This window comes from Glycine max, chromosome 12, assembly GCF_000004515.6.
Source record: "Glycine max cultivar Williams 82 chromosome 12, Glycine_max_v4.0, whole genome shotgun sequence".
NCBI lineage: Eukaryota > Viridiplantae > Streptophyta > Magnoliopsida > Fabales > Fabaceae > Glycine > Glycine max.
In genome coordinates, this window is record NC_038248.2 from 41,143,444 (window position 1) to 41,155,824 (window position 12,381).

A 12,381-nucleotide genomic window follows, 5' to 3' on the forward strand; every position below is an offset into this window, starting at 1 on the left:
ACGTGCACAGACATGAAATTAAGAACGTGTCTAAGTGTTCAAATCTCACATCCAACACTTTTACTATTTTTTAAAGACTTATAAATTAAACACAGTTTAAGGGTAAAACGTTCAAAATTTTGAATGTAGAGGGTGCAATTAAGTTTTTTTGGTTTTTAAGACCAATTTGCCTGATTATTACAATATTAAAGACTAAATTGATAGATAATTTACAATTGAGGAGACTACATTATTCCATTTTATTTATTTTAAGGACCAACTTGACTATCTATTATAATTTCAGATGATAAAAATGATTGATAATATATAATATTATTAGTAATTATTATATGTCATTTTGTTAATTTATTGACCAATTTAATTGATCATACAATTTCAAAAACTAAAGTATCCTTCAAATAAATAACTTGCAGCATTCAACTTGTTAAATTAATTATTCTCTTTTGAGCTTCTAAAAATGATATTTAATGTATTCTCCATTTCTTTTTCAGATCTTATTATATCTCGTAATATAACTCATATTTTATGTTATGTTACGTTTCTTTTTATGAGCAAAGACAAAATATATTAAATAAGGGGATGTTTTATGTTTCGTTCGATCACATGGCTAGCTCCTCAAATTTTATGAAGATCTCCATATCTAAAATATGATCATTAATTATTAGCCTTCGTTGCCCAAGCTAAGTTTAAGACCCCATAAAATCTTTCCTCTACTGATGAATTGGGTGTTAATGCATGGAGCAGAACATATATAGCTTTTGTCTATCACTGTTTCTGCTGGCTTCGTTGTCACATTATTCTACTCCCAGCCATTATCTTCAAACGTTGCAATGCCTTTCATTTTCAGTCTCGAAGTTTTGTCCTCCCATGCCGACTAATCCCTTCAAAATCTTGTGCATCATAGTGTTCCACGTGTTGAAATCATGTTAATTGCTTCTGGAAACTTCTACCAAATCAAGGGACTTGTGTTGTGTATGTCAAAGGCAAAAGCAATGGAGTTTAATTACAAGAGGTAGGGCCTCTCACTCTATTGTACCTGCAAACTTGTAGTAGTGGTATTATAAAGAATTAATGACACGACAAAATATGTAGATGTCATTGTGTACAGGGTTGTATATCTCTTTATCAGTACCACTAAAATATTTCAACTTAATTAACATGCATGCGTGGTAAATTCCCCCTTTCTCTAGTCACTTCCCTTTTTCTCCCAAAGTCTTTTTCCTAGAGAGTATTTGATTCCTATTCCCCCATATTCATATGATTGTGACAATTAGAAGAATTCCCCCATATTCATATTCATGTGCGTGTGACAATGGAAAAAACCACTTAAATTTTAATCATCGTGAGATATACGGATGAGTGTATTAAAAATTTCACATTACAGATAACATGAAAAAAGAAAAATATATTAAAGTTGTACATTAATTAAAGATAATATCAAGATAGATTATATAGGTGAAGAATAATCATTATCTTATAGGTTGAGTTAGACTCAAATTTACTTTTTGCTATTTACATTAATCATTTTTCTTTGGAATCATGATTAGTTATATGATTTATCTCTATTGATATAAATTTTATTTAAATTAATAATAATTTATATATAAATATTATATATAAAATTATCAAACATGTGAATCAACTAAGTAGAATTATTTCATCTTAATTAGTAATCTCGTATTCAAGTCTTAGACACAATTATGTCGAATAATTGAAAAGAGAATTTAATTATCATTCATAATAATTTTATCTAACTCAAATATAATTATTTTTCATAAAAAAATAGATGAGATTTGTTAAAAAATAATATAAATAAATGATTACTAGTGCTCGTGCAACCACTTTACACTATAAGGTGATCTGCTTGTTTAAATTTAGAACATTTACAATATGTTATACTAGTTTTTTGGTTAATTTATTTTTTATATATACAAAATTCCAACTTAAACTCAAAAAAATTTAGAGTAATATATTTCGAGCATTCCAACAATACAAACACCATATTAGCTGCCATTTTTTTTATTTCTTTATTCTTATCCTATCATATTATTTGTTATATTTACACTTTTGATTTTATCTCATTTTAGGTACAAATAAACTAACTAATTAATACTTGAGTGTTTAAAGATTTTTTGCTACATTTTGAATTATGATAACAATGTATAATCGCACACATCTATATTATACATAAAAAAAAGTTAAAGAAAAATGTGTGAGAGCAACTGATAAGAATCTTACAGGGTGGTTCGTTTGATACAGGCTACGAAGGTTTGGATGACGCCACTTCCGGTGAAGGAAGATAAGTCAGGATAGACGCCACTTCCGGTGAAGGAAGATAAGTCAGGGTAGACGCCACTTCCAATGAAGGAAGATAAGTCTGGGTAGACGCCACAAGGATTACCTTGATAAGTCTGATAATTGGTTCAACAAGGAACCCAGAGAGAAACTCTCACCAAATTTTATCAAAATGCCAAAAGTTTTTTTATTCAAAACAAAAACCAATACTTATAGTGTATCTGAACAAAAAGATAAAAATAGACATGGGCCTTCTAAACAGTTTGGGCCAAAATTACAATAAATAAAAATTATAACTAAATAGAACATATTTATTATGGGCCTTCAAATTAATCTGGGCCTTCAGCAACAATTAATGGTCTTGATAGTGTCTCTGCCTCTGGGCCTTCATCCTTCTCCACTTGGGCCTTCATCCTTCTCCACTCGGGGGCTTTGTCCTTCTCCACTTGGGCCTTCGTCCTTCTCCACTTGGGCCTTTAGCCTGTATTTGGCCAGTTTCATGATTCTCATCATTCCCTCCTTCTTGGAAAACATTTGTCCTCAAATGTTCAGGATCATCACCGGGTTCAAGTACCACTTCCTTCCTTTCCTTGTGGGCTTGCTTGACATAGCTTTCGTTCTTCTTTGCAATTTGCACCTTTACTTGGTCATACAATCTTTTCACATACTCAACTTTGGCATGTGCATCCTTACGTTGAGTGTCTTGGGGATTGCTTTTGTAAGTTGGCCTGTTAGGCAATGAAGCTCCGGGGAGGAGATCAACTTGATGTTCTATGCCTCTTGAAGGTGGTAGTCCATGAGGAATCTCCTTAGGAAAGACATTTTTAAATTCCTGCAATAATGGTTGAACACTAGGAGAAATAGAAATAGTAAACTCATTAGAATTATCAGTAGAAATTTTACTGTCTTTGCAATACTGTAGATTGAGTGGTTCATGAGCAGGTAACACTTTCCTCACTTCACTCGCCTCTGCATAATAATTAAATTTTCTCTCATGTGTATCACTCTTTTCCTCGGGTGTATCACTCTTCTTTTTCATATTCCTTTGTGGTGCCTCACTATTTTCTTTCTCTTGTTCTCTCTTTTCTCCCATTCTGATTTGGTCATCACACACTTCTCTAGGGGATAGAGGTTTAAGAGTAAATGAGGAAGATTTGGCTATTCGTCTGTAGGGCTTTTCTTTGTTACGGTTCAACAAACGTTGCATTTATGTAGTCCACGCGTCCAGAAATAAGCGTTGAGATTCGTCCAGTTGATGATATACACCACCAGTGTCACCAGCTCTTGCCATGATTAAGGAACAAAGAATTTTGCAGTAAATTAAAAAAAATTCAGGACCTCACCACACTCTACTCACGTGTTTCTCTCTTTAATGGTAGTTCACTCGTGTTTGATGCTCTCAATATAGGCTTTTGTGTGATGTTTTCACTCTTGCCTTTTACCACTCACTCCCTCTTAAGTTCCTGGATGGATCGAATTAGACACACAAGGTAATATAAAATAAAAGGAAAGACAATATAATTATCAGAGTAACAGATTTGATTTGGGATAACAACTTGGACTTGATTTGGATAGCAAATTGGATTTGATTTGGATAACAGATTAAATTTGGATAACAAATCTGATTTGGATAAAAAATTTGATTTGATTTGATTTGGATAACAGATCAGATTTGGATAACAAATTAGATTTAATTTGGATAACAGATATGATAACAAATAAGATAACAGATAGGATAACAGATAAGATAACAGATATGACAAGTAAACCTCAAATGCTCATAACTTTTGCTACGGTTGTCTATTTGAGGCCCACTATATATCAAAACGCTCAGAATTCAGAGGAGAATCTAGATAAGGGGATTTGGTACACGATTTTCTGCCAAAAAAAAGCCTCTAACTGCCTCAATTTCGTGTTCAAAGATCAAACACCCACTTTCTCTTTTTTCTCTTTCTTCTTTTCTTCTCTTTTTTTTTTCAAAATTTCTGCAACTTTTTTTTTTTTTACTTGAAACAGAACCCAAACAATTTTTTTTTACGACACAAAGTCTGAAAGACACTAGAAACAAGAACAACAACAAGAACACAAACGTGACAAGAACAAGAACGAAACAAAGACACAAACAAGAACGCAACAAGACGCAAACAAGAAAAACAAATAACAGAACAAGGACAAAACACGAACCAAGACAAATTACAAAGAAAAATAATAGGATAAGATAGAATAGAACCTATATCAAGAGCCGAAGCTCTGATACCAGATGATGTGAACCTTACGGGGCGGATCACTTGATACAGGCTGTAGAGTTTTTGGATGACGCCACTTCCGGTGAAGGAAGATAAGTCAGGGTAGACGCCACTTCCGGTGAAGGAAGATAAGTCTGGGTAGACGCCACTTCCGGTTAAGGAAGATAAGTCTGGGTAGACGCCACAAGGATTACCTTGATAAGTCTGATATTGGTTCAACCAAATCTTACAGGGTGGATCGTTTGATACAGGCTACGAAGGTTTGGATGACGCCACTTCCGGTGAAGGAAGATAAGTCAGGATAGACGCCACTTCCGGTGAAGGAAGATAAGTCAGGGTAGACGCCACTTCCAATGAAGGAAGATAAGTCTGGGTAGACGTCACAAGGATTACCTTGATAAGTCTGATAATTGGTTCAACAAGGAACCCAGAGAGAAACTCTCACCAAATTTTATCAAATGCCAAAAGTTTTTTTATTCAAAAACAAAAACCAATACTTATAGTGTATCTGAACAAAAAGATAAAAATAGACATGGGCCTTCTAAACAGTTTGGGCCAAAATTACAATAAATAAAAATTATAACTAAATAGAACATATTTATTATGGGCCTTCAAATTAATCTGGGCCTTCAGCAACAATTAATGGTCTTGATAGTGTCTCTGCCTCTGGGCCTTCATCCTTCTCCACTTGGGCCTTCATCCTTCTCCACTCGGGGGCTTTGTCCTTCTCCACTTGGGCCTTTGTCCTTCTCCACTTGAGCCTTTAGCCTGTATTTGGCCAGTTTCATGATTCTCATCAGCAACTGCCCCCATAATGATATATTTCATGACTAGATCTGTTAATATAAATATTTTTTTTAGTGGAATATATGCGACTTCCGTTACAGTCTTATATTTTGAAAAAAAATTATTCCAAAATAATTGGTACATTTGCTTTTTTTAATATAATATTAATTTTATTTATTAATATCTCTAATAAATATCACTTAAATTTTTTAATCTAATATTAATATTACTTTTTCATCTATTTAATAATGTTAATTTTATAAAACTATTATCTTTTTATTTATATAAAATAACACTTATTTTATTATAAAGATAAATGGAGTAATTGTGAAAGCTGCTGCTAATAACAAGGCAGTACTAGTACAGCATGTAGTGTTAAAACATACGGAGTCGCGCTCACCACGTATATTTGCAACTCCATAGGTTGCCCACAAAACTAAATTAATGGCGTGCATGAGAAAATATTAATGTAGCATCGCCTGAGTTAGAATAGGTTTCGGAATTATCAAACCCAATTCAGACATCAAAACCAATAGTATTGCATATGATATTTTGTTGACCGACGAGACAGCAGGGAAGAAAATGGTAGAATTAACATCATCATTATGTGTGCAAAATGAAACAACAATCACTTCTAAACACGCCCACCCAAGAAAATGCTGGATGCAGACAAGCACATAAAAGAATAAATAAGGATATTCTCATCTTACGAGGGAGTGCTATTATATAAAAAATTAAAACTTCGAATTATTTATGCATAATTAATAATTTATAAATTTAACTTTTGTGATCTTTCTTAACTTGACATGACATGAGTATCCTCAAATATATTTTGGTGGAAGAAAATGACTAGAAAGAGAGATTTCTTTAGAGATCATCAGTTAGTCATTACTTTTTACTTTTGGAAAAAAAATAATCATAGGTGAAATATTTTTTTAACACGTTGTAATTTTATTGATTGAAAATTAAATAATTTGATGAATCGCATTTTTTACTTTAAAAATCATATTCATAATCATGTACTCTTTTTTTCACAATAAATATTATGTTAAAAGAAAAAGTAGGTTTTAAAATAAATGTATCATTATTTTTTAAGGTAAATTTATTAATTTTTATTTTATTTATATTCCTAATAATATTAGTCATAGACAACATCAATTATAAATAAATTAATCATATAATAAAATTAATTTTGTAAAATTATTAAATTATCTAACTTTTCTTAATTTATATAAAATAAATAAATTTTAGTCAGTAGAAAAAATATAAAAGAGAATGTGATGAAAGGTGTTGTTTTTCTTACAAAATATTTGGTTGAAGCAAGGTGATAGTTTGGTTACATCAGTTAAAAATACTAGTAATAGAAAGTTCTCTCTCTTTCGTTCTTCTCCCATAATCCCCATCCTCTTTGTGTGTGGTGGTGCAAGTGCAACAAACACACATAAACTCTATCTCGTGGGAGACAAACTGCAAGTCTAATCTCTGACTCTACCTTTGCCTTTCCCTTTCGCCTTTAATTGGCTTGCAGGGGGTAATTTCTTGACTTTCCACACACTTTGGCTTTCTAATCCTTTTACCTTGAAACTTACTTATATGGCACTCCATTCCCACGCATAATATATATCCACATTCTCTCTCACACACACTTATGCACCCTATATTCTTATATATCATCACCAAACAACCAAACCATATACCACCAAATTAAATTGCCTTTCTCCCACATCAAATTAACATCATTCCCTATGACAGATCCTCAGTCCAATTTGTTCCATGAATGGTTCAACTTCATGCTCCTCCACCCTCACTACTCCTCTTCTCAATCCAATTACCCTTTTGCTAATAATTACTCAAACAACAACAGGTTTGGAATTCAATTACAACAAGGAGCAGCCTCATCTTCATCTTCATCTTTCTATGCAGCTCCTCCTTCTTCCCCTCCTCTCAGAGAGGCCCTTCCTCTAATCAACAAGATAAGCCTCAAAAGTAGTGAGCAGCACCAACAAAATGAACCCTCCTCAAATGTTGTAGAGGAGAAAGAAGAGGACAAGAACAAAGTGGACAACAACAAACATCATGAGAGTGGTGAAGATGGTGATGAAGAAACTGTGACTGTTGCCCTACACATAGGGCTTCCTAGAATGGATACTTCTTCTTCTGATCTGGGGCCATCAAGGGTGGTCTCAACAACTTGTATGGAAATTAGTGAAAAAGAGGAAGTGAACATGATTTCTAAACACCCTTTGGATAATAGATTGAACAAGGGTCAGTATTGGATTCCCACCCCTTCTCAGATTCTCATTGGTCCTACACAGTTCCCATGTCCTGTGTGCTCTAAAACTTTCAACAGATACAATAATCTTCAGGTACGGTGTGGTCTCATTTGCTACTGTATATTTAAAAGAAGACTGATTCACGTATCATTACTCTCTTGCATAAATTAAAAAGTAGTAATCAACTACCCCTCTTGTCCTGTGTCTGTACTTTTCTATTGCTTTTTCCTAACTTGTTTATTAAAACGTCTTCTAGTTTTCAATTTTTTTTTCTTTTTAATAATTTTAACATTGAATCAGATCAGATATAGGCCCATCCTTGTGTGTTTCATCATTTTTGTTTCCTGTGTGTATGCAGCCCTTTTGCATGGTCTTCTTTTGTTTTTTGTTTCTGATCAACGTGCACTATTTGGTCTCGATCTCAGTACCTTAATTAAGATTTTGTTTCCTTTGAAAACTTGGAGTCTCTCTTGCTTCTGCTTTTATGTCACCTAGAACATTGTGCTGCACCAGACAGCAAAGTGCAAATGAATTGAAAGTAAAACAAATTATTAATAACAATGCGTCTCTCCTCAGGATTCAGATGTTCCTCATCAAAAGCCTGAACTCACTACAGCCTTTTCAAAGCACTGCAAACGGTAAAAAGAAAATAAATAAAATAAAATTGTTATTGATAGACTTGTTGTGTGGGATGAGATCATTAATAAAGAGCCACAGTCACATACACCAGATATAATTTAAGTAGAATTAGGAAAACATAATTTTTATTACTATCTGAACAAAGTTAACCTTTTTGTACAAATTGTACGAACTGAGTTACTGCTAACTTTTCCATCTTGTTGTGGAAATTAGAAATTAATTAGTTAAAACGTTGGCTGGGAAACTATGCTATTTGCCTATCAAATTGTGTACTTTGCTTTCTATTTTTATCATATGGCCTTCCAAATTTGCACATGAATATGAAGGAAGCCAAAAGAATCGAGGTTAATTTTGTAACTGTCTTCAAATTTATGATAATTAATCACTAACCACTAGTAGTATATTGTTTCTCTATGAAACTAATTAAAGCCCATGGAATTTACATATGCATCTATATACCCAGTAAAACTCAAATAAGTATTGTACATTCCCCTTAATTTCTCTTTCTGCAAAACCTGGTTCAATATTTGTAGTTGTATATGAAGTAATTAATTGGAAGCAAATTAGAACCTTTAATTGATTATAATTTTCATGACTAAGCATGCTAAATCTAAGATAACAAAACACGATTTCATTCTAGTGCATACTTTTTTCTTCTTCTTTATAAGCAAAGATATTATTATTTAAAGTATGTACTCTCTAACCCACATATATAAATAAATAATAACCATCATTTTATTATTTAGACTTAGAGTATAAGGAATACTCTAACACATATATAAAATTAATAAGCAATAACCATCGGTTTGAACAATTATTCTGGATACATTAAATCCAAAGGGCATGTGCATCAATCTAGTGCATGCCCATTAATACTGTTAATTCTGTTTCTCTAATGACTTAATTTTCAGATGCATATGTGGGGACATGGATCTCAATACAGAAAGGGGCCTGATTCTCTAAAAGGAACACAACCAACAGCTATGCTAAGACTTCCATGCTTTTGTTGTGCGCCAGGTTGCAAGCACAACATTGACCACCCAAGAGCAAGGCCTCTCAAGGATTTCAGAACTCTTCAAACACATTACAAGAGGAAGCATGGCATAAAGCCCTACATGTGCAGAAAATGTGGCAAAGCATTTGCAGTGAAAGGTGATTGGAGAACACATGAGAAGAACTGTGGCAAAATATGGTACTGTTTATGTGGGTCCGATTTCAAACACAAAAGGTCCCTGAAAGACCACATCAAGGCCTTTGGCTTTGGCCATGGATCTTTTGGCATTGATTGCTTGCAAGAAGAAGATGAAGCAGCCTCTGATATTGAACATGATGGGGAGAGTTCAATGTGAAAGTCTGAAAAATATATGAAAGGGTGAACTCTTATATACCCAATTTCACATATACATATGCTTGTAATCGACTGTCTAGTCGAATTGACCTAGTGTCTACTTTTCTTCTTTTGGGTTTTAGTTTTTCATAATTATGTGGGTTGCTACCTTCATTTTATATAATTAGCATATATTATATGTTCTATTTTAATTATGATCCTTCCTCCTTTTTCTTCATGGGATCCAGTGTGCAATGCTTAAACGTAGTTAATACGTACCCAATCTGTAGAATATATATATATATACATATACTGTTTAGTGTCTAGGGTTTGTGTAAAGTAATTCCAAATGAGCAAAATCACCATATGGATTATGGAAGTGTGAAATACTTTTGTGGAATATTTTTTTTCTCAGGTAGATTTGTATATGATTATATTATGCAATTTTTTTCTGTTTGTCATTTCAGCATAATTTTATAAGTCTGACAGAACTTCAGTTACTTAAATCTCTATATATAAAGTGATAAGTGAACAATTTTCTCACCAATATTTTATCATTTTACATGACAACTCTCCATATTGTCCTACTTTTCAGTGATCAGAATTCTAACATCGCCGCAGAGGAAAGTAATGGAGGGATCATATTTTATGAATATAATATATAGCACATCATGTACGTGCAACCGCAGCATCACGCCTCAGAAAGAAGTGTATACACAGAGTACTTATATCATAATTAAGTATCGGTGGCACTGTTTTTCTAATTATTGAGGCATCTATTTTTGTTACTAAGATAAAATGTATATGGTTACATTGAAAAGTCAACAGCAGTTACTAAAATGAAATAGCAGTTAACTAATTTTGACTCAAGAACAATATCATTAGTAATGATGGTATAATACCTAAATTTTGTTTCCAAAATTATGGACTTTAACTTGTTTGGGGTTTTGGCTAACAGACTGTTTTTAAATATTTGTATTATTACTTTGTATATCTTAAATTTAAAATAATTTGTCTAAAAAACAAGTCACTTTCTAAAAGATTTGTTGTTGATTCTTCAGAGAACAAGCTAATATAATGAAAGAGTATAAATTAAAAAGAATGTTGTTAATATTATTCTTTTATTTTACATGCATGGTGGAAAACGAACTAGTGATACTTATTGGTTTAATTATGCACTAGTTCCAACCATAAAGCAAAATCAATGGATCACCGACTTAACCTCTTTTTTCTTTTCTTTTGATAGGCAACCTCTTGCCATAATATGCCACGAATTTTATTACTTACATATATGTGTAATAAGCAAAGTTCAATGTTTCTTGCCAAAAGGTTTTCCAAGAGATGAATGCCTATGAACTCTTCTCAAGGTAATGCACATGAATCTGAATATGGCAGTTTGGTTGGAGGGCCCCCGACATGAAAATGCTGGTGCATGCGTAAGTGTTCTAGACTTGGGCTAGCTAGGCCTCATAGTGGTTGCGAGAAAGGAAACATATCTGCCTAAAGTCCAAGCATGCTGATAAATGCCTTGAGAACTATAATTTGATGATAAAATTGAAGGCAATTATCTTAATATTTTAAAATTTGTAAACTTTGTGAGACCTTGTTTAAAATTGATGGCAAAAAGCTGAAATGCTTCAGAGGCTTTTACAGAGACTATTTGAGGTTCAAGGACTGAATTGAACCTAACTTTTGGACGTGAGAAACATCAACTTGGTAGAGAATGACTGCTTGGAGATCTTGTCCATGGGTTTTCACCAAGTTTCTTCACTTTTCCATCATTTTCTATTTTCCTTTCCTTTATGAGTAGCCAAATTTCCCTTGTCGGGGTTTAATATAACTAGCCAAGCAACTTTCATGTAAAACTCTAAGTTGTTATTCAAGTTCATAGTTAAATTTTATTGTGTTTTTCTATTCTTAATGCTTTCATTGGATTGGCCTCCCTTTGATTGCTGATATGGTGTGAATGTTAACGGGAAATGATGTTTAAGCCTTGATATGAAAAATACAACTAATAGATCTTAAATTCTAGGAATAGAGTAAGGTATATTAGTCATATAAAAACCTTTTTTTCTCAAGGAAAGTTATTTGGTTAAGCTAATTAAAGGATTGATAGTTTATATAAGAAACTTATGTTCTTTTTATCTAAAGAATTAGAGATAGAGTAAATTTGTGGTTTGATGATGAAATAAATATTATGACTTGATTACTTAGCAATATTCATGATTTGGTGAAGTCAAAGTCAATGTTTTCATTACATTGTTAATTTTGCTTATTAATCACTAAGTGTTTGTGAAAAATCTCAAAAAAAGTTTTATTAAATTTTAGTTCTTAGTTTACTTGTTAATGTTTAATTCCTTTAAATCAAATTATTCTTGGATATCCATTTATTGATTCTTTGTCTTAGTTAATGAATTTTGCACAATTTTGCATGATATTGGCCGGGTAGGTCCTTGTGGATACGATCCCGATTTACTCGCTAGATACTACACGAATGGTAGGCTTGCCATTTTGTGAACACATGCAGAAAATTAAACGTGTTCAGAGTACTAATTAAGCACATGTTCAATATGACGAACCCCTTTTTTATGTAAAATTTGAACTTAAAATCTCATAAATTATTCAAAGCCCCCACTAACCACTTAAACTATGTAATGGTTGGCAATTATTTCTCTGAACATTTCAGAAATGGGTCAATCACATTCATAACAGTATCTACTGCATAAATATATATATATATATATATATCATGGATGCTATTTAAACTTTGGATCCGATCCAACATTATGAGAAATGCTTCTCTCTAATTTCTCAG

General features: G+C 32.6%; 1 protein-coding gene across 2 annotated transcripts; it reads left to right on the top strand.

Moving 5' to 3' along the window:
- Positions 1-6,763: 6,763 nt before the first annotated feature.
- On the top strand, positions 6,764-10,290 carry LOC100794446 (zinc finger protein WIP2). 2 transcript variants are annotated; one of them, XM_003539592.5, is made up of 3 exons: positions 6,764-7,693; positions 9,151-9,611; positions 10,162-10,290. In XM_003539592.5, exons 1-2 carry the CDS (start codon positions 7,073-7,075, stop codon positions 9,586-9,588), a joined length of 1,059 nt encoding a protein of 352 aa, XP_003539640.1. In that variant the 5' UTR covers positions 6,764-7,072; the 3' UTR covers positions 9,589-9,611; positions 10,162-10,290. The 2 variants fall into 2 exon arrangements, with proteins under 2 accessions (XP_003539640.1, XP_014620599.1); XM_014765113.3 differs by lacking the exon at positions 10,162-10,290 and having other exon boundaries at positions 6,766-7,693; positions 9,151-9,781.
- The last annotated feature ends 2,091 nt before the right edge of the window (positions 10,291-12,381 follow it).